The sequence below is a fragment of the Acipenser ruthenus genome, chromosome 16 (genome assembly GCF_902713425.1).
Source record: "Acipenser ruthenus chromosome 16, fAciRut3.2 maternal haplotype, whole genome shotgun sequence".
Taxonomy (NCBI): Eukaryota; Metazoa; Chordata; class Actinopteri; order Acipenseriformes; family Acipenseridae; genus Acipenser; species Acipenser ruthenus.
This window is the reverse complement of record NC_081204.1, coordinates 4,724,058-4,750,961: the sequence shown is the minus strand read 5'-3', so window position 1 is coordinate 4,750,961 and position 26,904 is coordinate 4,724,058. Positions and strand designations below refer to the sequence as shown.

General features: G+C 35.7%; 3 protein-coding genes across 7 annotated transcripts in view; 2 read left to right on the top strand and 1 right to left on the bottom strand.

The window, feature by feature from the left end:
- The window catches only part of LOC117412604 (centromere protein P-like), an 82,436-nt gene that overhangs the window by 39,017 nt on the left and 16,515 nt on the right, over window positions 1–26,904 (bottom strand). The window contains exon 8 of one of the 4 annotated variants that reach the window (XM_058988515.1): window positions 24,519–25,802. The exons of the other annotated variants lie outside the window; for them this stretch is intronic. The gene's annotated coding sequence lies outside the window, so the exon portion shown is untranslated. Of the gene's footprint in view, window positions 1–24,518; window positions 25,803–26,904 lie in introns of those variants that run through there. 4 annotated transcript variants of the gene reach the window in all.
- On the top strand, window positions 810–12,549 carry LOC117412603 (asporin-like). 2 transcript variants are annotated; one of them, XM_058988511.1, is made up of 8 exons: window positions 810–1,033; window positions 3,157–3,441; window positions 6,792–6,904; window positions 9,158–9,371; window positions 9,837–9,947; window positions 10,138–10,231; window positions 10,483–10,621; window positions 11,059–12,549. In XM_058988511.1, exons 2-8 carry the CDS (start codon window positions 3,198–3,200, stop codon window positions 11,260–11,262), a joined length of 1,119 nt encoding a protein of 372 aa, XP_058844494.1. In that variant the 5' UTR covers window positions 810–1,033; window positions 3,157–3,197; the 3' UTR covers window positions 11,263–12,549. The 2 variants fall into 2 exon arrangements, with proteins under 2 accessions (XP_058844494.1, XP_034759480.2); XM_034903589.2 differs by having other exon boundaries at window positions 811–1,033; window positions 3,194–3,441.
- LOC117414129 (osteomodulin) lies at window positions 17,947–24,174 on the top strand. Its single transcript, XM_034023867.3, has 3 exons — window positions 17,947–18,208; window positions 20,533–21,483; window positions 22,132–24,174. The coding sequence occupies exons 2-3, from the start codon at window positions 20,553–20,555 to the stop codon at window positions 22,431–22,433; spliced, it is 1,233 nt and encodes a 410-aa protein (XP_033879758.2). The 5' UTR covers window positions 17,947–18,208; window positions 20,533–20,552; the 3' UTR covers window positions 22,434–24,174.

Genomic DNA, 26,904 nt, shown 5'->3' with positions numbered 1-26,904 from the left:
TATGAGTACTATTACGGATCTTATGATTAAGTGTTTCAGGTTTTTGAGTTTAATGAATTTACCATTCTGTCCGAGCTTACTTGAAATTATTATTATTATTATTATTCATTTCTTAGCAGACGCCCTTATCCAGGGCGACTTACAATTGTTACAAGATATCACATTATACATTATTTCACATTATACAGTTATCACATTATTTTTACATACAATTGCCCATTTATACAGTTGGGTTTTTACTGGAGCAATCTAGGTAAAGTACCTTGCTCAAGGGTACAACAGCAGTGTCCTCCACTGGGGATTGAACCCACGACCCTCCGGTCAAGAGTCCAGTGCCCTAACCACTACTCCACACTGCTGCCCCAATGCACATTGAACAAAATTCACAACGATTTTAAAAAGTCTATCAAGGGATGGAAATAAGACTCCTATTGCATAGCAGTTTCCCCCATCCCAGGTTGTAAAATGAACCTGATTAGCCACAGTGTGAAGCTAACAAGCTCAAGTGTGTTATTAAACTGGCAGTGAAACCACCTCTGTCTATTTCTGTATCTGGCACTTGTCATGTTTTAAAAGACCAAACAGTAAGAAGATTATTTTCTTGGTTGCTCTTCAGAATGTGTTGTTTACTTCCAGGTAGAATATTTAGAATGGCAGGAAGCCACCTTTCCTCACAGTGGCTTAGGCTTCAGACCTTGTAGAGCCCTAGTAGGAAGCGTCCAGGATATAACCTAACAATCTTGGCAACGGTTCAAGCACTGATGGAAAACATATGACTGCTAACAATGCGTTTTCAATATCTGTCTTGAATACTAAGATGTGATGATCTGTGAGAGCACGTTATTTAGGCATTACCCTCTGTGCCAGGAGGTGCTTTTACTTTCATACTGGGATTTTTTTTTTTTTTATTTTCTACCCTAATCATAAATCTAAATTGGATGTATTACAAAAGTTTAATGTGGACCCTTGACATTTTCCTCCTTTAGATATTTGGAACTACAAGAGAAACCAGGATTAATCAGACTTTGTGAAGGTATGTTGCTTTTGTTATTTCTTGTATAGAATCAAAATTATTGCTTGGAACATTTTGTACCTTGCACTGAAAATGGAATTCTTCATACACTTTCAATAATGTTGTGAGCTATTACTAAATTGTATTCAATGTTCTGCATTATATTGCTAGTCTGTTTGTTTTTGCAATTGAACTATCTAGACATGTTGCAAATTGATCTAATCAGTTTTAGGAAGACTTTACAACTAAAATCACTGTAAGCATCACCTAAAAATAAAATATAAACATTTGTTATCAGTGTAAGTAATATATATTCTTGGCTCAAACCAAGGTACAGGACTCACATTTTTGTATTTATTAATTTTGATGCAAGAAAATTACCTGACATCTATTTTAATAAAAAAAATGCAAATTATTCTTTTTTTTTTTTTTTTTTTTTTTTTTTTTTTTTAAAGATTTTTTAAAGTCATAATTAAAACCAGTTTCCTGGTTTTACAAAAAGTATTATTTTCTCAACCATGGCCAGCCTAACAACATGATTCCTTCTGTTATGACAGGGTTGTCCTACACATATAACCCAAAGAGATTTTTAAAGTGGTAGTTCCTGTGCACCACTCTAAAAGTTTAAAACCAGTTATTTTCACATTTAGGTCGACTGGTTATCATAGAACAAAAATTATACTGAATATCTAAATTTCATGAATTAAATGTATTTAAAAATCACAGTAGTGATTTCATTTACCAGTTTTAATCATTTTTATTTCAAATGACAAAAGGTTAGCTCATTCAAGGGCCACCCTATGTCTCCAGCATTACCCAGTGGGTACATGTGATTCCATAATTTGTGTATGTATCCATTAACCTGCAAACTGCAAAATACCTTTGCTCCTTTCTAAAACTAGAAGTGCATCAATAACCACAAACATTTCCTAAAGAAGTATTTATTTATATTATAAAATGCAATGCATTGTAATGATGTTGCAGTGCCTTTACCTCCAGTGCCCAGGATATCCTACAATACCAGCAGGCATGGCTTTGCAACACAGAAAAACACACAGCAAAAGGGCTAGCACTTGAGCTTGCTGAATACCACTTGTATTATCATGTAAAAGTCCAGCTTTTTAGCTGGACTTTTACACTAGCACAGGCCATCTTTGAACAGCAGTAAGAAATGCATTGCAGATGTCTTCAAAGTGTTGTAGAATTGCATGGTTAAGCAAGGGAAATTGCACTGCCAAAAGAGTTACATATGTACAGTTGCTTTAAAAAAAGAAAATTAAAAAAGCAAGATCCTCTATATTATAGACACTCTGAGGTGTCATAACAGTTATCATCTAGAGAGCTCCATTTGCAGAATAAATATTTATTCTTCATATATACAGACCTACACCGTAACATATAAAAGCTGCCCCATTGGTGAATTTCAGTGTTTAAATCCGATAGGATGCATTTAACACTGAACACAAAAGGCGGCTCAAACTGCACTCTTTTTGGCTGTTGAAAGGGGTGATAATTACTGACACAATATGTTTTCAATGTCATTGTCCAAGTGAATTTTAGAGTTTTAGATGGTTTCTATTACTGTGTGGCACATATATAATCATTTGGAAGGGATTTTACCAAAACATGGAAGTGGCTACAGTTCACATCTCTGCCAGCTCTTGCTCCTGAATCGCAGGTTACTGTATAAGGATCTTATTTCAATTATTGTATACAGCTGCTGGATGGTTAGGTTTCATACAGACAAACTACAAAATAAACCATAGAAATGTAACTACATAGAGAGCATGACAGGCTAATCACTGTATCTATATTTAAGCACTAAAATATATTACACAGCTTTAGTCATCCTGAGTTATTTAGTGATCCTGGATTTAAAAAGTCCAGACAGAAAACTTGCTGTTCTGTAGCTACTGCAATTCATTTCCAAACCAATCCCAATGTGCCACCCAGGCACGCATGCTGTAACAAAATAACCAGCTTTCACTTACTTTGAAGCCAAATGAAAACAACTCAAGATAATATCCTCGGGGGGCATTATTAGTGTTAATCATGAAACTGCACCTTTTATTCCTTCTTTGTAACAAATGTAAAAACTTAAGGGAGGGGTCAGATGTGTTTCTGTTCTTTCCCTTTGTGATTAGTTTCCACCGTTTAAAAGAACTCCCTTCTCCTCATCAGCATCATGAAGGAACTTGTGCTGCTGTCCATCCTGGCTCTGTGCTCTGCGAAGCCCTACACGCCAATTCGAATCATGGATTTCATGAAGACCAATGAGATCATGCTTCGGGACGCCGGGGATGATGATGATGATGACAATAACAACTCTCTATTCCCAACCAAGAGAGCTAGATCAACCCCTCCACCTTTTCCCACCTGCCCATTTGGGTGTCATTGCACAATGAAAGTAGTCCAGTGCTCTGATCTTGGTAAGAAAACATCTTTTATTTTTTCCCATTACTGGTAAGATACTATTAGTTTGCTAAAATGTGTGTTTTTTTTTCATTGCTCTCAAACAGAACTGCTTGTGGTGGGGAAAGAAAAAAAAAATGTCTGAAAAGACTGTTAACAATCCAGGTACTCAAAAAGTAATACAATTCAAATCACAAACACTACAAAAGGCACAAGTACAATTAAACAATGAACACAACCCTTTACCTAGGTATAGAGAAGCACTGTGTTTGTTTTATGGTGGCAGCAGTGTGGAGTGTGGCAGCAGTGTGGAGTAGTGGTTAGGGCACTGGACTCTTGACCGGAGGGTTGTGGGTTCAATCCCCATTCGGGGACACTGCTGTTGTACCCTTGAGCAAGGTACTTTACCTAGATTGCTCCAGTAAAAACCCAACTGTATAAATGGGCAATTGTATGTAAAAATAATGTGATAACTGTATAATGTGAAATAATGTGATATCTTGTAACAATTGTAAGTCGCCCTGGATAAGGGCGTCTGCTAAAAAATTTAGAATAATAATAATTCCAGTCATTTGCGATGGCATTAACAATAACAATGTGATTTTGGTCAAAATAACTTCCACAAGGGAGTGGACTATATAGATACAAGTCTCAGCGCTAATACCAATGGCTTTGCTACACAAGGACCATTGCTAAGATAGAATGGGCAGCAGTAGCGTGTGTTTCTGTCACTTCCACTCTGTTACATCCCTCCTGATCAGCAGCCAGATGTGCAGTTGGCTGCCAAACATCATGCAATTAAATCGTTCCTACAGCAGTGCCCACCTGCCTTTTCTTACTCTTCCATTTTCTGGTAGCCTTGAGCCTTTTATACAGACGTCTTCTCAGCTGTAATTTGAATACTGCTATTTAAGTGCAGACACCCTTTTGCATTTAACGGCATGGCAGCCAGCTACACACTAAGTGCTCATTGGCATATGCAGTAGTAATATCGGGATGGACAGCGAGAAATGTGTACATGAACAGGAATCTTCTTTGTAATTAACTTTTTATTTCTAATGGCCTCTAAAACACTTAAAATAGCATGTGGAAGTACACAGCCGTTCCGCTACAGTAATTCGGTATGTGCATTACTGTATCTTCTAGCTATGCCAATTCCTCCAAGGGGTTGTACCAATGTGTCATGGAACACCTTTATTTTCAAACAGCTCTGCTGTGCCAATATGAACACAAACTCAAAATACCTACAGAACTAAACAGAGGTTTCAAAATTGTTCATTGAAATGTTTGAGAAGCATAAGTTACTTGTTTTCAAGGCTTTTTGACTTTAGCTCCTGGTGTCAAGTTCTTAGTAATCTTTATGATCCAAACATTGGCAAGTCAAACTTGGAAGTTGCATTTACATTCAGATGTAATAAAACCAAAAAAACTGCTGTAAGTGTCATTCAATCTGGCACTGTCAAAAACATCTTAACATGTGCTTGCCATCTCGCATTTTGCCAAATGACGTACAGAATTGTGTTACCTTACTGTATGTGTCCCACTGTATGCGCAAACCACAAGACATGCACAAACTGAAAGTGTTAAATTTGAAAAGCAAAAGCATGTGGTCGTATACCCTGAAAGTCTGATGTGCACACAGTGAGAATATTCTTGCTCAACAAAATGAATACTTCGGAATTAACACTGTCTGTACACTGTACGGAGAGGCACTTGTGGCAGATATGAAATTGTTTATGCATGGATGGCCCACTTTATGACTTTCCCATTGCACTCAAACCAACACTTGACCCCAAACACACTGCTGAGGTGAAATGACCAAGCGAGTGCAAGTGTAACAGACTAACTGAAAACAAGGCATACAAACTGAGATCTTTTCATAACCTAGAATGATACCAGATACTGTTTTTTTTGGTTTGTTTTTTAAATAAAAATGCTTGCTAGGTTTGCTATGACATGTGCTTGTTATAAAACTGCTCATGAGAGATATACAGCAAATAGCAAATGGAAGTGTACCACAAATTATTATTATTGCATGGAAGCACATCATTAGCTAGAAACCCTTTGAGAAACTATGTACTCATCACATTTTTCTGGGTAAAATGTATGGGAAATCAAAGTCTACCAATAAATACTTACATTTACTGAATGTGGTCAGTAAAGCTGACAACATCATATTTCAGTGTGATTTCTACATGTCTTTGGGGTATTACTTGGATCCAACAGCGACCAGTTTTTGGAAACTTTAAAGCTAGAGGGAAAATTAAATTATAGTTTTATAAGCAACTTGGGGAACAATTACTGCAATCATATATGTGTAATCATTAAATTAGTTCATTTTGTGAATACAGTCACGTGATGACTTATGGTATCAAAATTAGAAGGGCCTCTATAATTGGTTCAATCTGCATTTTTTTTTCAGTCAGACTGAATACACAGCACAACAATGTCCTTGCACATTAACCAGCTGGACTTCATATCCTTACAGCACCCCCAGATCCATTATTGTGATGTACAGCTGGCAGGTTCTAAATCAGTTTACTCTGAGAAACAGTGTATTTAAAACTGTCTAGTTAAGCTCCTTGAGGCATTAGATACGTTTGCACATCCCATAATCCACAGTAAGCAGACTTCCCTATTGCTCTTTAGTTTTTAGTGGTTTTTGGCGTGTTTTTTTTTTCCTTAAATGTACATCACCAGGTTTACAATGAGTAGAGTGAGTTTGGAAGGGTCTGACTACTCCAAAAGTGGCCAATTTACTAGAGCTAACTGGTCAGGGTAGTTTGGTCCCCTTAACCAGCCTTAAGGAACAGCTCCTATTTACTTCAGGAACTATATTCTGCTATATGTTGCAGGTTTTAAAACAGATGAAGTTATCATTCTAACTAACCCCCAATATTTTGGGGGGTATTAAAATTATCACTGGTGGAATCAGGGGACAGGTGGAAAGGGGTTTGCATGGAAGATGCAGGTAACCATAGCTCCAACCAGGTAGCCCTAATTATCACAACTTTTAGGCAAGTCTTCCCTTTCCATCAATCTATGTATCGATCCATCTCTGTGTGGAGAAACTCTGCCACACTGTTTTTGCACAGCTCAGCTCAAGTTACATTTCATGTCATTGCATCTGCTTTACTTACATCAGGAACACAGCACAGCAACTTGCTATTCTGTAGAAGAGTACTGTGAGAACCACAGGGAAATTGTAATGCATTGTAATACTGCAATGTGATTTTACATAGCTGGTAAAACATTTTCATTAGATGGCTGGTTGTGCAACTTTCAATATTTTTTTTTTCTAAACTGTTCTTTTGCGTTTCCTACCTGTACATCCACACCTAACTTCCTCTGCTTTTTAAATCAACAGGTTTGACAGCAGTCCCAAAAGACATTCCTGCAGATTCTTTAATGATTGACCTTCAAAACAACAAAATCACTGAAATCAAGGAGAATGATTTCAAGGGGATGAACAATCTATATGTAAGACCCGTTTTTCACTATTCCAAATAATTGTTCAAAATCAGTACTATTCCTTCATCAATGACTAGTATCACTTTATTAAAGCAATCTCAGCCTCTTGGTTTCTGAATTTAAATAATCTGTACAACCGAAATCACAGCGAGGTTGTTGAAAACTGCATTTCATCTGGTAAATGTCTGCATTCATATTTTACTGTTGACAAATCCATTTTTTTTTTTAAATTGCCTTTATGTTCTGTTCGCTTGCTGTTAAAATAACACAGTGTTAAGAGACTGTTCACCCAGCAGCCAAATAATCTTTGTCTTTTATAAATTAAATTACACTATGCATTTTCGAATGGGATTTTTGCATACAGCACAGGCCACCTGTGGCCAAATGTTGTAATTACCATTTGTTTTCTGCACACCCATATTTAAATAAAATTTTTTTTTTTTTTTTTTACTTAATCGGCTTAAAATGTGTTTTTTTGCTGGACATCCTTTAATAGAAAAAACAGCAACAACACCATAGCCATTTGAAAAGCAGCTATGCCAGATATCCATCTGGTTAGGAAGTCATGAACATGAGACTGCTGTGCTCAAGAGCAGCTGCAGCATTTGCACACTCCAAAAAGCAAAAACAATCCTTCAAAAACATCAATAAAACTTTCAACAGGTACAGTAAATTCAGAAAACCTCTTAGTTGTGTTCAATCCCTGTCCATTCAAACAAACAAAAAAACAAGTGTATTAATTACCTTCACAGTAGCGAGTATCTTCTACATCACAGTAGCTGGTATCTAGTTTCAGCACTTTGTGGATAGTATCCAGCTTTTCCTTAACTTGATATATTTTGACCATTTCACTAATGCAGTGTACTGGCACCATAACATAGGGAAATTAAGCAGGTCAAACAGCAACACTGTATTTTTGGAATGAATACTCTATACCCAAGTCTGCGTATCTGGGATTTTGTTAGTTTTGCAGGGTGGGTGCTGAACTGCTAATTCTGCACACTTGTCATGCCACTCATGGTTTTTGCTTTTATTTACAGGAAATATATGTTACAAAAAGTGACCTGAATGTAATATAACGTCTCATCAGTAGCTTTGCATTCTGGGTTGATGCACTGCAGGTATTCAGTATGTTGGTTAATACTAAATTTAGGTTGAGAGTGTGTGTGCGACACAGATCTGCAGATTATGTTTGTACTTCAGTATGCTGTAACTTTGGCTGGCCTGGCTGAAGCCAGTTATACTGGCAGAGGGGATGGGCTGGAGGGCTGGGCTGGTACTGTGTTTATATCATGACCCTGTTTTAACACTGGAGAGCTTCCAGACTTTCATTTTGTAGGGATGTTCTTGTGCCTTAAAAGGACATGGAGTATAAACCAAACTCACATATTGCAGAGCATATTTAAAATAAACATTTTAAAAAGTCTGAAACAGAATGCGTAAAGATGATTTACTGTAGAAATTCCATATTTAGGAAAAAAAAGATTATTGTAGTTTACAAAGAACATTAATGGTTTCTTATTGAATTAGAAATCCCACGTAGTCCTTCATATTTGAAAATTAGGTAATAGGATCTTGATTTTTCATGTCATGGAGGTCTGCTGGTAAAATGTTTTTGTTTTTTTTATTATAAATAAATAAATAACTATGCACATTGTATCAGAATAGCTGTAATCCTAAACCTCGTGGTCAGGTGCAAAAAAATTAAAAAATAAAAAATAAAACAGATTTCTATACTGCGTTTTCTAGGAACAGTTTCTACCACAAAGTCGGACTACAGTTCCCCCTAATGGAGTACTATGGTATGCGGCAGAGAGCAAACTATATACTGTAACAACATTATTCTTTCAAACCTGCCAATTAGGGAATAGTTTTTAAAGAAGGGTGAACACTTTTTAAACAGATTTGGGTGTTGTTTCTAAATGTCTTAACAGCCTCTGTGTGTATTTCAGGTGTCTGCATTACATCTCTAAACTTTAGCTCAGCCCTTTGTTACATCAAGCTTTTTTTTTTTATTTATTTCATCTACATACTGTAATGGAAACCACCAAAGACAAGCAGCACTTTAACTGGAGGAGTAAAACAAAGGGATTGTAAAAGTTTGGAACATCTTTAAAAATGTATATATATATATATATATATATATATATATATAGTGTGGTGTGCAACCAGGGCTACATTAAACAGGAAAACATCCTAATTTTGGTAAAACATGAAATTCTATACTTTTAAAAAATGTTCTCCTACTTTTTCAATCTCTAGGCATTGTTTCTGATCAACAACAAGATATCAAAGATCCACCCAAAGGCTTTCCGTCATTTGAATAAGCTACAGCTGCTTTACATCTCCCATAACCTGCTGACACAAATTCCTGCCAACATGCCTAAAACTGTACTGGAACTGAGGATCCACGATAACAAGATCAGCAAAGTCCAAAAGGAAGCCTTCAAAGGAATGAAGTCCTTGCATGTTCTCGGTACGTCTTTTAGCAAAGTAAAATGATATATTATGTGTTTTTTTTTCATTTGCTCCCCATCTTTTGAATGTATAGATATCTCTTCCTCACTTAAATTGTGGAAGTGCAGGTAGTGGGTCAAGGTAGAGTGGTAACTACAAAAAAAAAAAACCCTAAAGAAATTCATAAAAGATTTTTGTTCATGATGCAAAGTTGGGTTAATAATCATTTTATTCCACCACATCCACTTCTAGCACCTACAGTTCAACCACACGTGCTGGCAGCAATTATCAGTCAGTTAGCACAGAATTATTCTTTGATATGAAGTCAGAGATACAAATTATATGTACAGTAATGGCATTTAAAACCAGCAGATGATATTATAGTACAGAGATGTGTTAGCATTTTATTACAATTTATTTTCAGTTCTTGCTCCAACTATATTTAATGTTTCCCCCCCCACCCCTCTTATCTCAAACTGTTCAGAGATGAGTGCAAATCCACTTGAAAACAGCGGTATCGAACTAGGGGCTTTTGATGGCATGTCTTCACTTTTTATGAGGATCGCAGAGACAAAGCTAACTGCTGTTCCTAAAGGTAAAGACAACAAATGATGTATACAGAACTAATACATTTCATAAAGTTATGCTTTTCAGATCGTTAAAAACTCAAAATGGAATAGATGATAGGATGGTAGTTATGCCTTAAGGAACTGATGTTTAAGTGGGGATCAATTCACAGCAGATGACTTTTTTTTTCAGCCATTTTATCTATTGGTTTCCTTTAGATTTACCTTCCTCCCTCCATGAGCTTCACCTGGATTACAATAAGATTGGAAAAGTAGAACTTGAAGACTTTATAAGATACAAAGATCTGCAGAGGTAAATAACAGTGATGTTTGTTCAAGGATGAGGTTTATCGTTCATTTTAGTTTTGCAAATCCCTGTTTTATCATTTCATATTTACAGTACTAATAGCCCAAGCACTATATATAAAATGCCAACTGCTATACGGTATAAAATAGTTATCACAAATTAAACACTGTTCAAATAATTGTAATTGTAATAATTGCAACAACGATTCACAGTAGTTTTTAATAAGGCCCTTATTCTTTATACAATGAATGTTACAGACTTGGACTTGGATACAACCAGATCAAATCTGTTGAAAATGGAAGCCTAGCCTATATCCCTAATATAAGAGAACTTCACCTGGATAACAACAAGCTCAAAAAAGTTCCTGCTGGTTTAGCATCCCTGAAATACCTGCAGGTGAGTATACCAACAATGCTGGGATTTTATTTCATGCTGAAAATCTGAAAAGGAAAGACGGTCTCAGAGAGAGAGCTCCTATAGACAAATGCAGAAATATGAAGGGAGTCGAGGGGAGAAGCGAAAGGGGAAGGCCACTGTCTCTGAGATTTCAGCGAGCAATAAAAACATAGCCTGACCTTGTTTCTTTGGCAACATCGCAATAACACACCGTGTTCTTAAAGAAACGAAACTCTGTATTTATGTTGCCCTGGAAAAGCAATGATGTTTTCTGACACAATGCTACCATAACAAAATTAAATAACTCCACTATTTACAGTATTTTTGGTGTGTTTCTTTTAGCATACTGTTTTCAAAGGCAAGCACCAATTTGCAAATCCTAATAAAATGAATACTGAATGACATGTTTTTTTTTTTCTTCTCTCTCTCTCTCACAGGTTGTTTACCTCCATTCTAACAATATTTCTGGTGTGGGTGTGAATGATTTCTGCCCAACAGGGGGCCGTGTGAAAAAGTCCCCCTATTCAGGAATCAGCCTCTTTAACAACCCTGTGAAATACTGGGATGTACTGCCAGCAACCTTTCGCTGCGTCTCCAACCGCATGGGCGTCCAGATCGGGAATTTCAGAAAGAGGAAGTGAAGCCCTGACTGATAGCCTAAAGGTTTAGCAGTCAAACAAGTCTCTTTACGAAATTCAAAATATAAGCTCATAGAATTACTTGAATGTCTACAGTACAAATTCAACAGACGTTGCAAAGCCTTACCTGCAGTGTACAAATGTGTACTTTTTTATATAAATGGTCTGGGTTTCAAAGAGAAATCCACCATGACTTCACACTCAATCAGGTAAAGATTCAAAACATTGAAAACAATTCTCAAGGATTTCTCTTAAAACAACGGCCACTCTTAACCAGCAAAAAAAAAGGGTGTTTAATGGTTCTTGAGTGTTATTGTACTGCCAAACTCAAGCATTAAAGACAGCCAGAACCTTTTATTTTATCTGTAGGAATCTGTAGAAAAATTGTGCCATCTTATTCAGATTTATTTTATTGCAGTAAAAGACAAACAACCTGTCTAATGACACCTGCTTTTCATATTTCAAGCAATACACAGCAAGAATATCTGAAAATACAAAAGCAGGAACTTTCAAATCAATAAGCATAACTGTTCCAGAATTTGATTTTTATTATCTAAAGCATTTATACTTTGGAGCAACGAAGTGCTCGGTTTTAAAAGGCAATCTTGAGTTGGCAGGTGTCGCTATGACTGCACCTCTCTTCTGATACTTCCCATTGTACGTAGCCAAGTCATGTCTTAAAGCTTTTCTGTTGCATGCATGCATATTAATACATGTCTTTTATGATCCCCTTTGGCTCCCTTATCGTAGAGAGATGTTAAATTACAAACCTTTACTAGAGGAAAAAGGCATTTTAACCACACCAGCTGTTTATAAAGAAAGATTGGTCTTGTATGCATTTTTGTTGTCTAACTTAGTGTATATATTCTAAGGTAAGTTCTGAGCTCAAACTAAACATACATTTTTATATTCATTTCTATTGCCCCGCCCCCCAGTAAATGCTGTTATATGATTCTAAGCCATTCCAAATAGAATTGTAATTCACGTAATTGATCAAATATGTTTTGATTCTGATCAGCAGATGGCGACACAGTTCCACAAAAAGAAAAAACTTTGATTGCCTATTAAATATTTATTGTACTTCAATTGGCATTGAAGTAGCCAAAAACAGTTAGATGCTACTTTAACATACTGAGAACACATAAAAAACAACAATGAAAAAAACAAAACCTTTTAATATGCTGACCAGAAAAAGAAACATACAAGGTACAGACCCCGATGGTTGTCAATGACAATGAAACACACAAATTGGATATTATGCTTTTTTTTCATTAAAATAACATCACAATACTGAAGTTTGTAAAGTGTTAATTTGTGCATACTGAGATTCTCTGCCTTGATACTGTGTGTTTATGATTTTTTTTCAGTTTGTGGAATTTGAGAGGGCCACAGACAACACTGTATTTACCAAACAAAATCAAACCCTATCTATCCTGGTCTGTCTATACCCACACTCATTTTTTAAGCAACCTCAAAAGCTAACAGCATGAGAAGTGTATCTTTGCAGATGAAATGCTCTTGATATCTGAACAAAACTTGAACGATTAGTCACAAAACAGCAAATAAAAATAGTTAGAAAAATTAATATTCGGGTTTTGACTGTAATCTCTTATCATAGCGTGTTAGTGCTTGTTTTTTTTTTTTTCAAAGTTCAAAATCTTTATTCTCCGAATCACATATTGGACAGACTTTCAATCTGAGAGGGAGGCTGCTAACAGGAAACATGTGGAAAAAATCTGCAGGTTGGCCTGAACTCATTCTGCCACGTATCACATACCGATGTCTCTTTCAAACTCACAACAGGTTTAAAGCAGTTTCCTCCCACAGCTAAAAAGCGCCTGGAACTGCACAAAAAGTTTTATATAAAATATTATTCTGTTTACCTAAATGACAACATCAGAGTCATTTTAAATGGTATTCGCTTGTTGGCATGCAGACAATGAAAACGAATATGCATGTATGTATCTCACACACACCCTGAAATACATTATGCTAGTCATTATGTGAATACTAGACCAAACCAGAAGAAACTGAATCTTGTTGGCTTTCAAACAATACATTTTTGGATCTTTTTTTATGCATTAGCCTTCAAAGTATTTATGCATTAGCCTCAAAGTATTTATTTATAAATTAATGTTTATATTAAGTATTGGTGCAAACGCTATTCTCTTCCAATGCAAACACGGAAACAAATATTTAAATAAAACACAGAACATGATTGTGTTTATGTTGTGTTTGAAATGTTTCTGAACAGCTTGGCGTGGGAAACACTGCACGACGCAGGAGGGCTGAGTGCAACAGTTCTGCATCAGCCAAACACCATGGTGGCATTCCCCATTTTAAAAACATACCGTCATGCAAGACACAAAATTAAGCAACAAAGTCTCTAAAATGTGTCTCCTGCTTTCAAATCCAAGACACACCAGTACAGCAATAGCAGAAATTGCTATTAAAAAATACATCTTAATAAAAAAAACAAGCTTCTTGTCCAAAAACAATCAGAAACCTGTGTACTCTTATTAGAAATTCTGAGATGTAGTTGCTCTCTGTAAAAGTAGATTCTGAAACTATTCTACTGATAAAGAAAAAACAACATGATATTATCTTAGAACAAAAAGCTTGTTTATTAATAGCAAGCACATCTCAATGCAATGATGCATATTGCTCTTAATTACTATAGATCTTAAGTACATTTTTTAACCTAATAAAGGAAATAAAATTAATAATAATTTACTAGGAGCAACCATATTTGTTCTAAAGCACTGATACTGGTCTAGTTCCAGTTGTGCAGCCCTTGCAGTAGCATGGTACTGTACTGTATACACATATCATATAACACGATTCTAGGGGCTGATGATGGTCTGCAGAATGCAAAGAATATACCTTAAACACGATTAATACAAATATAGTTAAACTTAAAACTGAATTTAAACTCACTCTTGTTAAGGGAACTGTCTGCACCAACAAAAGGGCAACACGGGGCGTATTTAAGCTGAAAATCTATGCAGAAATATATGGACGATTAAAACGGTCATAATTCATTTGGGAAGCTCCAATTACAGATGCTGATTTTTACCCACCATCACTAGCGAGCTATGAGACATTCTATTAAAAGGAATATTATATTCTGACGATATTAAAAATTATCTCAAACCATGAAACCCTTAAATTATTATTTTTCTTCTAGTAAGCAAACCTAGACACTGTTAATACAACATACACAATAAAGGCAACCTCCGAAAAGACCCCTGCTCCAAAAAAAAAGATGGAAAAATCTATCCGGTTGGATGAATTATTTCTCAGCTTTAAGAGCGTGTTTGTGTTTCTAGCTGTCTCGCGCTACACACATGACTGTACCCCTCATTTACTCTGTTGGCTGAGGTGTGCAAATTTAAATCAAGATAAACACTGGGGTCTGCAAAACAGAAGTGGAATAATAAGAGGACTGGCAGAATAATGTTCTTAATATTTTAAAGAAACATGTCATCAGTGATTTCCACAGCAATTTCACAATCTTTATAAAAAGAGCAATTCATACAACATTTAAATCAACTGAATAGACCTCACTGCTTCTTCAATAGGAATGGTACAGAAAAGCATTTCATTTCTTTATCAACATCTTGATAAATCGTTCTTTTTCACTTTTTGTTAACACAATGCAGATTTAAACACTGGGTGGCCACCCCTCTGCAATTACCACATTACATATTTAATGTAAATTCTTAATTCATAATTTAATAATAATTCACAAATCTGAAGTCTTGTTTATCCTGCTTAAAATGTTGCTGAAACCCGATATGTTTTGAATGACAAAGCCACAGACTGAATTAAGCATTACAATTTAGGAAGCAATGAAAAAGAGAATGTTTCCTCACTTATCAACATTTGGTGTTCTAAAGGGGCACGAAGATTATAACTAATTAGATCATCTGGAACATGGAGGAGAAATGCTGTTGATTGCATACGAATCTAGAATTAGTCCTGCATGCACTCCAACACCGAGACATAATGCTCAGACTTCAAAAGAAGAGATGAGTCTAACAGTAGATGAAGCAACTGAGAAACAGCCAGGACGGGGTGAGTCAGATAACATTTTTCTTCCTTAAAAGTACAGAAATATGCAGACGCCTAAGTGGCAACTTTACAGGGTTGATGCATTGTTTGAAACATGACACACCTCTGAAAAATGTAACACTTCCCTATTAAAGTATTTCAGAAGCATAATACCTCTTCAACAATGGACATGCAGATTGTTATGGTCACATGGTAGTTCAAAGGTCAGATCCTGTGTTGTTGTTTTTTTTTTTTTATTACCCTGATATAGAAACAAAGTTTGGCTACTTTTAAAGCTCATGGGATTTATGGTGATTTATAATTAAATAAAATGTAATATATATAAAAATAAAAAAAACTTAAACATTCCTGTGGCACACTGTGGCTGTATGTCAGTGTTTCTTCAGAACATATGCAGTACAGACACCAACACATGTATAGTATCTGGAGTAACCAAAAAGACAGGATATTAGGTCATGGCCATAGGTACGTTTTGCAGATCCATTTTGAGGAAATAATGGAATGGAAACATTTGCAGACAGTCAACTGCAAAACCGTGCAATGGTGCACAAACAATAGGAACACAGATCATTTAAAAGGAGGGGGAAAAACTGCAACTAAATAGCAGTGTTTTATTTGATACGATTTGAATATTTATAAGTGCTGTAGTAGTAAAATGAGAAAAGAAAGACGGTCAGCTCTGGCATCGCCAAGTTTAAGATTCTTTCTTGTTTTCTTCTTTAGGGGAAAAGTAGAACTGGGGAAGAAGAAAGTTGTTCTTTAAAGAGTTAGTGCTGAGTTTATAGTTTTGGTTAGATCATGAAATAGATCAAAACTATTAAACCAGAGTTTCTGTTTTTCTATTGATTTGGTGACATGCTCCATGTTCCTCGAAGGTATAGCTGTATCAGTTCAGAAGGGGGTAATGCAGCACGTGGATTTCCTTTATTATTTGCACATATTTATTAGCTTTTTTAGTGTTACTGAGCAGGCTTTTATCTATCGCCTGCTGTTTTGTATGTATTCTGCAACAGTAAGTACTGTTGTAAACTCTACAGCTTGTTCAATAACAAGTCAAACAAAGAGAGAAATGTAAAACATACCATAAACGAACTAGCATTTTAATTACATGTTATTGATTACAGTATTAATTGAGGCAATTATTTACAGAGTTGGTATTCTATTTTATTTTTAATTTTTTTTTATCTTACAGCAAAACCAGTAAGACCACAAGGTTTCGAACATTTTTTGGTAAAATGATACTGCAGTGTCTCCATTGCAATAACGTTCCAGTCACGAGTGCTGAAGTGAACTGGCCAGCCTGTGGAAGGCTGCTCTTGAGAGCTGCTGGCACCACACTTCAGAAAACTGGTACGTCATTTATCACAAATTCTGCAATATGTGCTTAACAAACATATGGATACAATCTGCAAACTTGGCATTTTGTAGAATTTTCCATACTTTTGATCTTGTCAAACCTTTTAGAAAAAACAAACATAATAATAATAACATCATTCTTAATAATTTATTCATAACTAACCAATGTAACATTTGTCTTTGCATAGGAATGTTTATTATTGTTATTATTATAATGGAGACATTTTTATTAAAACTCAAAAATAAGAAACGTTAACGTCTGCAGGAAAGTTTAAATATGACTTGTGAATTTTTAAAAAAAATGTTGTACACTGCTGTGCAAAAGTCTTAGACATGTTGCATTTTTCTACTCTGATGCATTATGACCATCAGCAATTTACTCAACGCCTCCACTACTGTTTTCTACTATTATAACAAACTTGACTTGCATAAAGAAGGAAAAACATTGAGTGAAATAGCTCGCATCACTCGATTTTCAAGGTGTGGCATCCAAAGCATAATCAACAAGTACAGAGAAACATCATCTGTAATTGACAAACTCAGGACTGGAAGATCCAAAAAGCTGTCTAACAAGGATGAGCAATACTTGAAGATAATATCCTTAAGGAATAGAAAGACGACAAGCATTGAATTGACAACAGAACTGGCAGAAGGCACAGTATGAAGGTCACTCTTGAAATCAGGACTTACAGCATGTGCTGCAGTAAGAATACCTCTGTTAAGAAAGGGGAACAAGACTAAAAAGGCTAAAATATGCACAAGAACACAGAATTTGGACTATGGAACAATGGTCAAAGGTGGATGGATGAATAACGACACCTGTGCCTTCCGTCAGTTCTGTTGTCAATTCAACGCTTGTCTTCTTTAATGCTTGTCTAGTAAAAAGCATTAAAGCTGAATAACAAAGTTAAAAGTATATGTATATTTAAGCTTACCCATAACTGGCACTTCACATGTGTTTAACAATTCAAATCATAAGAAAGATAAGATGTAAACCAAGCCGTTTTCTTATTGACTCATATAAACATTGCTAATCAGAGTCAGAGAGAGTTCTTGCAACCACAAACTGACTATTCTCAACAGTCAAAGAGCTTTATGCACAATACACCCAACTGAAAGAAACCATGATCCAGACAAAAGACCAAATCACAAAGCACATATTTTTTCATTTAAATATGTATCGATTCCTTATGTTTTGTCTTCAAGGAAATTCCTTCTGCACCTAACCCCCCCCCCCCCCCCCCCATAAAAAAAGGAGAAATAAAAGAAGAAACCACAAGGCTTCACTGAGGTCACTGAGCACATGGCCCTGTTTGCTTCCAAGATAATTTGCATGATGAAGATGAATTTATCCCAGCCATTTAGCATCAGTGTGCACAGGACTGCGATAAGCCAGAGGAAGAGAACATTGTCTTGCATCTGCCCCTGAAGCACGAATCACGAGTCGCATTAGAGGACCTGGCTTCAATTTAAAAGGCGTTGGGTGCCCATCACCCAGAGAGAGACAAACATTGATCAGGTATGACATTGTGATTTATTTCAGGGAAACGTGTAGACCATTCGTCAAGACTGATGTTACTCGTCCTACAAATTTTCAAACCCAATATACAAATAAGGATACTATTCTGTCACATATAATTATTTTCTTTAAATGAGAATTTCATTTAATGCTCAATTAAAAATTGAGAAAATAATTACAAACTTTGATAAGACAATTAAAAATATAAAAAGTGAATGGCTGTTTTTTGTGGGACAGTAAAGTTTTCCATGTGCATATAATGGGAGTTTAACAATGAAATACAAATGACTGTCAATCATCTTTTTCCAGGTTTGCTAAACTATTAGTGTGCCATTATTTAGTAATAATTAAAAATATAAATAAATAATGGAGTAAAACAGTGGCTGAACGTTTTTAAAAAAAGAAACAAAACAAAAATATATTTTTTATATATTTTAAAAAGATAGGAAGAGATATTCGGGTCTATTCAACTGATCTAAACAGTGCTGTCATTGAGGGGACAGCGATTTTCTGTCTTTAAAAGGAAATCAATGGACAGGTTTGCTCCTATAAAAGGTGAAATACTCAGCAAATGCTTTTTTAGGGATACCAGTGTCATCTTAAAATATAAGCAAGAATCATAAACAATTTAGCAGCAAAAAAACTAATTATATTGTACAGTTTTTTCTTTGTTTTTTTTCTAGTCATTAACAGTCAGCACCTGTTTACAAAAGTTCTGCCATCCTACACTTAATGCACACAGAATACCAGTGTACAATGCCTTCAACTGCCAGCAATCATGCCTTTGCATGATGACATCACAGCAGAATCAATCCTGGTGCTGCTCAGAGGCATCTGGATTTATACTTGTTGATGAACATGAAAAGACAGCAAATTCAGCAAATATCAAGTCATGTTTTTTTTGTGTGTGTGTGTTGTATTGCTAATGTTATTTAGTGGGAAATAGTTCTTCATTCACTTTTTGGATATTACATGAGAAGGGTCCCTCATAAAATGCGGTACAAAATATTTTATACAAGCATTGGAAATTAATATTTCCTAAAATTATACATGTGTTACTCGTTACGAGTGACTGAGCTCATGTCTTAAACTTTTTTCAAAATGAACTTTGATTCAGTAAGCGTTGCAATAAACTATCCATGAGATTATCCATGGCTTTTTAATATTAAGTACAATGGCATGCAATCAAAAAGACAAAAATCCACAAGAGAAACTTGATCCAATTAAATAAACTCTTAGCAGCCTTTCTGCTGACTCGGTAAGATAAAAAAAAAACAAAAAAACTTTGCTCCAAAAAAATAAAAGCATTCTGAAGTTAGATAGAGTGTTGGAGTGCTCTCAGAGGGTGCAGTTTAGGACCAATGCCAAGTACAAAGCTGTAGACAGTTATCCAGTGTAAGGTGGTTCGATTTCTTAAAAATAATTAATTAGTCTTCTTAAAATCAATCAAAAGAGTGTATTTAAAAATCAATTTAAAAACAGGAACAAGAACAAAAAACACATACAGCAGACGGTAGGCCTCAGCTGGTGTAACTTCTGAGCTCCTAACACCCGTCACATGCATTTATAATATAAAACACATCGTAGTGGGATGTTCCCAATCAACCAATAAACACTTGCCAGCGCCCTTATGGCATTAACAAGCATAATCAATCAGCAATATTCAAGTCATAGCTATCATTTGTATCTTGGTCGAAAATTAAACTGCAGGTTCAATATTTAATCATATCGATACCTAATAATATCAAAAGCAGAAACAGAACTATTGATATGTCAGTAGCAAATCAATGGCTTTTAACATAATCTACATCATTTATATCTATGCAGTAAAAATATTGAAAGGTTTCTGAAGCGTAGAGTTTAGCATAACACAAATCAACTGCAACAGTTTGTCTGATTTGAGGTTAAGTAGAATACTTTCCTCTTTCGCAAAAAAACATACAGAACTGCGATATTGTGTGCGTGCAAAGCTATGTGACTACAAGGTCAGGCTGTGTGATATCCATTAACCTGTGATTACCTGGAATAAATTTAGTCTCTGGATGGCCTGTGAAATATGAAGCTACTTCTTTCCAAACTTCCTCATAGTTATTAGTAAACAACATCAATGCAAATGTCATTTTTTAAATAATTAACTTTCCACAACCATATATTTTATATATTTATATTTTTTTTTAATATGACATTGAGTATCTAATAGCCATTTGATGGTGCTTGACAATAATTTTACCCAAACAATGATTTCCATGAATTCACATTTCACCAAAATCATGTATCCCGCTGTATGATGGGGCTTAAATATTTTCAATTTTTCTCCTCAACAGGTCATTTCAAGGTAATAACCATGGGAATTCTAACTCAAATATCAATTTTAGTCCTTCTCTTTGAGGCAAATGTCTTATGTCAAGATTTTGATTTAGACCCCGATACCGAGCCCCCTTTAGTAAAACTGCCCACTTTTTCCTATTCGGTTGATTCAGGCTTATATTATGGTCAGTATGTTCAATATCCCTATGAGTGTGCCAGCGAGTGCTTTTGTCCACCTTCCTATCCTTTTGCAATGCACTGTGACAATAGGAATCTGAAGATCATCCCCAATGTCCCGCATCACATCCGTCACCTCTACCTTCAGTTCAACAGCATCGAAGCTGTGAGTGAAAGTTCCTTCGTCAATGCAACCTCTCTCACAGAAATCAATCTGAGCCACAACAAAATAAAGTCCTCTGCTGTCGACCAAGGTGTGTTTGCAAAGATGAAGAACCTTCGCAATCTTCACTTAGAGTACAACAATTTGGAAAATGTTCCAGCGCCTTTGCCCAGCACCCTTCAAAGACTCTCTCTCGGTTTCAATCAGATCTCTAAGTTGACAGCAGATGCTATGCAAAATCTGCTCAATCTAACAATGCTTGACCTCTGCAATAACAAACTCACAGACTCTGCATTTAAGGGGAAAATCCTTTTGAGAATGAAAAGCCTGATGCAAATTAACTTGTGCAACAATAAACTGAAATCCATGCCTTCAGATCTCCCAGCGTCCCTCATGCAGTTGTCCCTGGAGAACAATTTAATATCTTCAATCCCAGTAGAATATTTTAAGAAAACGCCAAATCTCATGTCCCTCAGGGTATCCTATAACAAACTGCAAGAGGTTCCCTACAAAGTCTTCAACCTGTCTAGTCTGATGGAACTAAACCTGGGCCACAACAAACTAACCAAAGCTTTCTTCATTCCAAGATCCCTGGAGCATCTATACCTCGACCACAATGAATTTGTTGGTATGTTCTCTTTGTTTTAAATATTTTCAAATGCAATTTCCTCTAAAACATTTGACATGTCATTACACATGAAATATTGACCACAACAATTTTTGTTTCTTAACAATTAATTCCCTAAAGAATTTAAAATTAACAGAAATTGTAATTTATTATGCAACTCAATCTTCCTCATTTGCACAAACCAGCACGTGACAGTCGCACCTGCATGCCCTTTATTTAGTCTTACAGCCACCAGATTATGCCAGTCTTTTTCAGCAATAAATGAAATAATTTTGATGAGATAATGAGATAATTTAAAAAAATAAGAAAGTCATTTTTAGGCTTAACTATTGCATAATTGCATAGTTGCATTGCAATTTTAATGTTATTATTATCTGTTACTCTGATTAAGCCTAATACTTATTCATATTTATTAATTTAATGTAATTCCTCAACTCTCTGGAGCCTGTAAGGGTCAGTAGCGGGACGGCGGGTGCTAACGTCAATACGACCGTAAAAAAAATAAACAAATGCAAATTCTGCTAGGCCAGCAGCCGTGATGGAATCTTTAGGCCACATGACAATCGATAACTTGTTTTGTGACGCATATCACATTGTTTGTTTTGCAAGCCAATCTGAAAGATACATTTCTCTTTTCCTTTTTTATAGATTTGAATGTTTCACTGATGTGTCCTTCAGTTGATTACGCCACGCCAAACCTGCTCACCTACATTCGTATTGACCAGAACAAGCTGAAAGACCAGTTTAATAACTTTGTATACACATGCTTCCCCCGCATCCAGAACATCTACTATGGGGAACAGAAAGTCGTGCAACATTACATAGCACCTCCGGTGTATGAGCCTGTGCTCCCTCGTTTTTCTGAAATTGTACCGCTTGTGCCAGCATCAGATCCAGTACTAGTAGAAAAAGAATACACTTACACTTACACAGAAAGTTGGTACAATTAATTTCTGTATTATACAATAAGGGTGGTATTCAAAGAGCTATTTACCAGAACAGTTTACCCTGGAGTGCCATGTATCTTTTGAATACTGTTGGTTATTATTAAATAACAGTTAATAAAGCAATGTAACAACAATTCATGAAAGGCTTAACAATGAGAATTAACCCATTTGTTAATCACGTAAAGGGGAGAGAAGATTGTTACACAGAATTAGCACTTCTTTCTATTCAGCCTTAAAGCTTGACCTTACCTGAAAAAGACTAAAATAAAATGTAATCTAACTGAAAAGTGTACTCTGAATACCATTCTGAGCACTTGAAGGGTAGAAAAATGATATTAAATAAGCTAAAAATAATGCATGATATTAATTGCTAAATTGATGTAAATTACTGTAGCCTGTGCACGTTTTAGTTTGAACAACTGTTCTTAAAGAACAAATAAGACAAATCAAAAGTTTAAAGCCCATTCATTCAAACAGCCAACGGCTGCTGGGGTATCTGGGACTGATCCTGCTCACGGGGACAAATAAACAAACCTGAAAAGAGTTTCTGGAATTCTCAAGTTCCCTCTCAGACAGACAGAGTGATGGGATGTCTGTCTAAAATGGAATCCCCAATGTGTTGTTTCCTCAAGAGAGAACTGTATTGTAGTAATATTCCAGATGCAGACCTACAGCGCGAGCAAAACAGGAGCCACAGACCTGCTCAGACATGTGACCTTTGCAGCGTGAAGCACTATCAAAGGGGCTCACGCAAAAGTACTAAATTATAGGCTATAGGTCTGATGGCTTTGCTGTGGACCTGCAGAGCGAAAAAAGACAGCTTGGCAGGGCACGTTTCGGAGGACGCGTGTGTCTGCCGCTGTTTCGCGAAGTTGGTGTGGGGGTTGCAGCGGTGGACCGGGATCAATACATACAATTGGCAATTCCAAATTGGGGGAAAAAATTGGGTAAAAATCCATTGGTGACTACTAAATTTATATTAAAAAAAAAAAAAAAAATTGTCAGTAAATTGAGCAGCTACTGGCTCACTGGGAAAAGATGGAGTAATTGCCAATTAACATTTCAAACCAACATCACTGCCCCTCAGCTTTCCCTCAAGGCACGCTTAACCAGGTGGTGGTGAATTTTGTAACCAGTTTGTAAGCACTGGTATATGCATCAACAAATATCTAGAAGGGGCAGGATTCCAGGGGCTCCCGGCCAAAGCATAAATGGAGAATTCAACATGGAAAACAGTTTAGTCAGGCTATTTCAGAAGGACAGAGGTTTAACAGAACTATATTATATAGGCCTATGTTCTTAAAGGGATACTTGATTCATAATTACCTACATTTTAATAATATGTAATCTCTTTAACATATACAGCAAACTGCACTAAGAAATGCATTGCAACTGTCCACTAAAGATTAATACACAGTACGGTATTATAACTGAATATTTCTAAAATACATTTACATATACAAAATAAAGCTAGACTATAATCAGCTCTTCAATAATTTGTACTCCTGGGTATTTACAATGGGTATATAAAATCAGAGCAAAAATATGTGAAATGAAATGTTGTGCTCCTAGAATTGTGTCTCATAGCTTACTTTTGAATAGGCTTCTAGGCAGCCCTTTTGTATCTACCCTGATCACTTCAAATTCTCTTCCCTGCATTCATATTTGGCTTTTGATATTTAATAAATGTAACTCAAAAGGTATGTATGTAAATGTAACTACTGTTGGTAAACAAAAGCATTATAAGCAAGTTTTGTTTCTGGTTGGGTTTTTTTTCCACTGTTTTCTTTGTATCACCATCTTGAAGAGGTTCCTGCAAAAACATCCCCTTTGAAATCTCATTGCTTCCAGGTTAAACTAGCCAACGCTTCTTGAAAAAGTTCATAGTTTCTTATTTCAAGACTCAAAAAACCAGCTCCTAATTTATTCAAATAAAACCCTAACTCCAGACTCTAATATGCTTCTGAGACAGGGCCCCAACTCCAGACTCTAATAGGCTTCTGTGACAGGGATGGCTGAGTGGTGACATCGGACCAGGGAAATGAAGCCAGAAACAGGCAGGTACTCGGGTGAAAGCATGGATATGCAGTTTTTTATTAAACAAAAATAAATAAAATATTTTAACAAAAAACACTGCTCACAGAGCGAAAACAAATATTCAAAAAACAAAACAAACTGACGAACACTAAACAATATAAGTCAGGCTGGGCAATCACCTTCACTGTTCATATATTTAGTTTTACTTTCAGATTCTCTCCACTCACTCTTTCTCGCTCCAAAACACTCCACTCCGACAACGCAGAGAGCTGCAGGCTTTTATACTGGTGAATTTAACAAAATAATTACAAACACTTAAACAATAATTCAATAAACGGCACCAGCCACACTGTCACCAGATGTCTGGCAGATACGAGCTGCTACCATCGCATCTGCCAGACCACATACAAACCAAACAATAACAACGAAAACATTGTATTTTTAAATAACACAACATCCATTCAAATCGTACAATAATAAAACACTCGGCTATTCGCCGTCCTTTATATAATAAATAAATCATGATATAAAACAATACAAATACAAAATATGCACAGGGGCGGGCAGTACCCCTTTCTAAAATAAACAAACAATACATTTATTTACACGCAGGGCTTCTCCCTGCCCCCTCTCATATGTGCAGGGCTCTCTTCTACTGCCCTGCCACAGCTTCCATTTCTATCATTTTATCTCAAGTGACAATTGCAACCATCTTCTCCCGTAAATAACCCTGTTACACATTTGCTCAACAAAGTGGCTTTTACTCCTTGATTCACATGCAAAGGAAACCGTTACCTAACAAATCTATAGAACATACCTTGTTTCTGTTGCAAAGTTCTTTTTGAGAGATGATTTATCAACTACAAACAAGTACTATACGGTTTTTTTAAAGCATAGTTTTCAGAGGCTCTACTTTGTAATATTTTGCTTGTGTTTTTTATAAACACAAATTTAATACCACATTTGTTTCACCAAATGTCATGAGGTTTATAACGTGATGTGGCCAAGATGAATTTGTTTATGCAGAATTGGTCTCTTCTATGAGCAGGTGCAAGAAACATGAAAACACACAGTTGGGTCCGAACTACTGCCAGAAACCTCTCCAAAGGAAAACTTGGCATCATTTTTGTGTAAACAACTGACAAGATGTTCCTTGAGAGAAATCTATAGACATACTTAGTGTCTTTCATTCTGACTTTATTTTTTCTCTAAGTAAATGGATTTGCTGTCTGGCACACTGATAACATTAGATTTGAAGATGTTTAGAAACTTGAAAACACTCAAATACAAGAAACAGATTTGATGATGTATATATTTTTTTCCAAGTTAACCAAGCTAGAAAAAAAAAAAAGAAAACAAAGAAAAGAAAAATAATAATTAAAGCCAGTACTTTACAACTTGATACTTCCAACCTGCTGTTTGCTGCTCCTAGAAATGTAATTCTCTTGAATAACAACTAAAACGGGTCTCGATATACAGTAAAGTGAAGCTAGGGCATCATACATATTTCCAAAGTCCAGCTTTATTTATTATTATTATTATTATTATTATTATTATTATTATTATTAATAAATAAAAACATTCTTGCATTCTTGACAACAGTCTTCAGCAACAAACAACAATAAATTGTAGGCCAGTATTCATAAAGCATTGTGCCATTTCGAGTTTACTAATGAATAATATAGCCTTTTGTGCAAATACAGCCTGTGTGTGAAGCATATATAATTATGTTCGGCATGCTGATACTTTGCATAGAAGTTCAATATGTATGGTTACAGTCGGCACACATTACAAAGGGTATACTAGTTTAAATTCCTTGGTGTCTGTTTACTACATTCTTGCATAGCTCACAGGCATGTTCCTGCTCCTACTTGCAGCAGCAGTGGGTTATAAATGCCTGTCTTTCAATATCCATTATATCCGACTTCCTTTCCAATAATATTTTTCATAATATTTTTCCAGTTCCAAGATAAAAGCTAAAATAGTGATGGGACATGCACTGCACTACTGTTTTTTTCCCCACAGTACCAGAATAGGAATTACTAAAGTGCAGTAAAAAAAAAGTAAACAATAGAGATCCACCATCCTATTTTCTTCACCCATTTAAACACAATATATGGAAACATGTTTATAAAGTTTAAAATTGCTTTAGTGATGTGTAGCTCTAAAATATTTAAGAGAAGCCAAAAGGGGTTAATGATTTGTGGTGGCTGTGAGAAATCCAGATCTTTTTTGCTTACAAACTGATGGATGGTTAATTAATTTTTAGTGGTATCAAAAGGCATTTATCTCTGGCTTCAGACCATGAATAAAACAAATCTAAGACTAACTAGGTAATAGCTGATTGTATAATATGAATAGTATAGTTTATTTTTAATGTTATATTATTGCTTCTGTGTGGCTGTTGACAAGGCTCTGAACTGAATGGTCATAAAAC

Bases quoted from the DNA above. Each gene is read 5' to 3' on its own strand.
- LOC117412603 (XM_058988511.1), top strand. From the start codon at position 3,198: ATGAAGGAACTTGTGCTGCTGTCCATCCTGGCTCTGTGCTCTGCGAAG. The intron at 10,232-10,482 runs GTAAATAACAGT...TGAATGTTACAG, and splicing joins AGATACAAAGATCTGCAGAG to ACTTGGACTTGGATACAACC. The intron at 10,622-11,058 runs GTGAGTATACCA...TCTCTCTCACAG, and splicing joins CATCCCTGAAATACCTGCAG to GTTGTTTACCTCCATTCTAA.
- LOC117414129 (XM_034023867.3), top strand. From the start codon at position 20,553: ATGGGAATTCTAACTCAAATATCAATTTTAGTCCTTCTCTTTGAGGCA. The intron at 21,484-22,131 runs GTATGTTCTCTT...CCTTTTTTATAG, and splicing joins CGACCACAATGAATTTGTTG to ATTTGAATGTTTCACTGATG.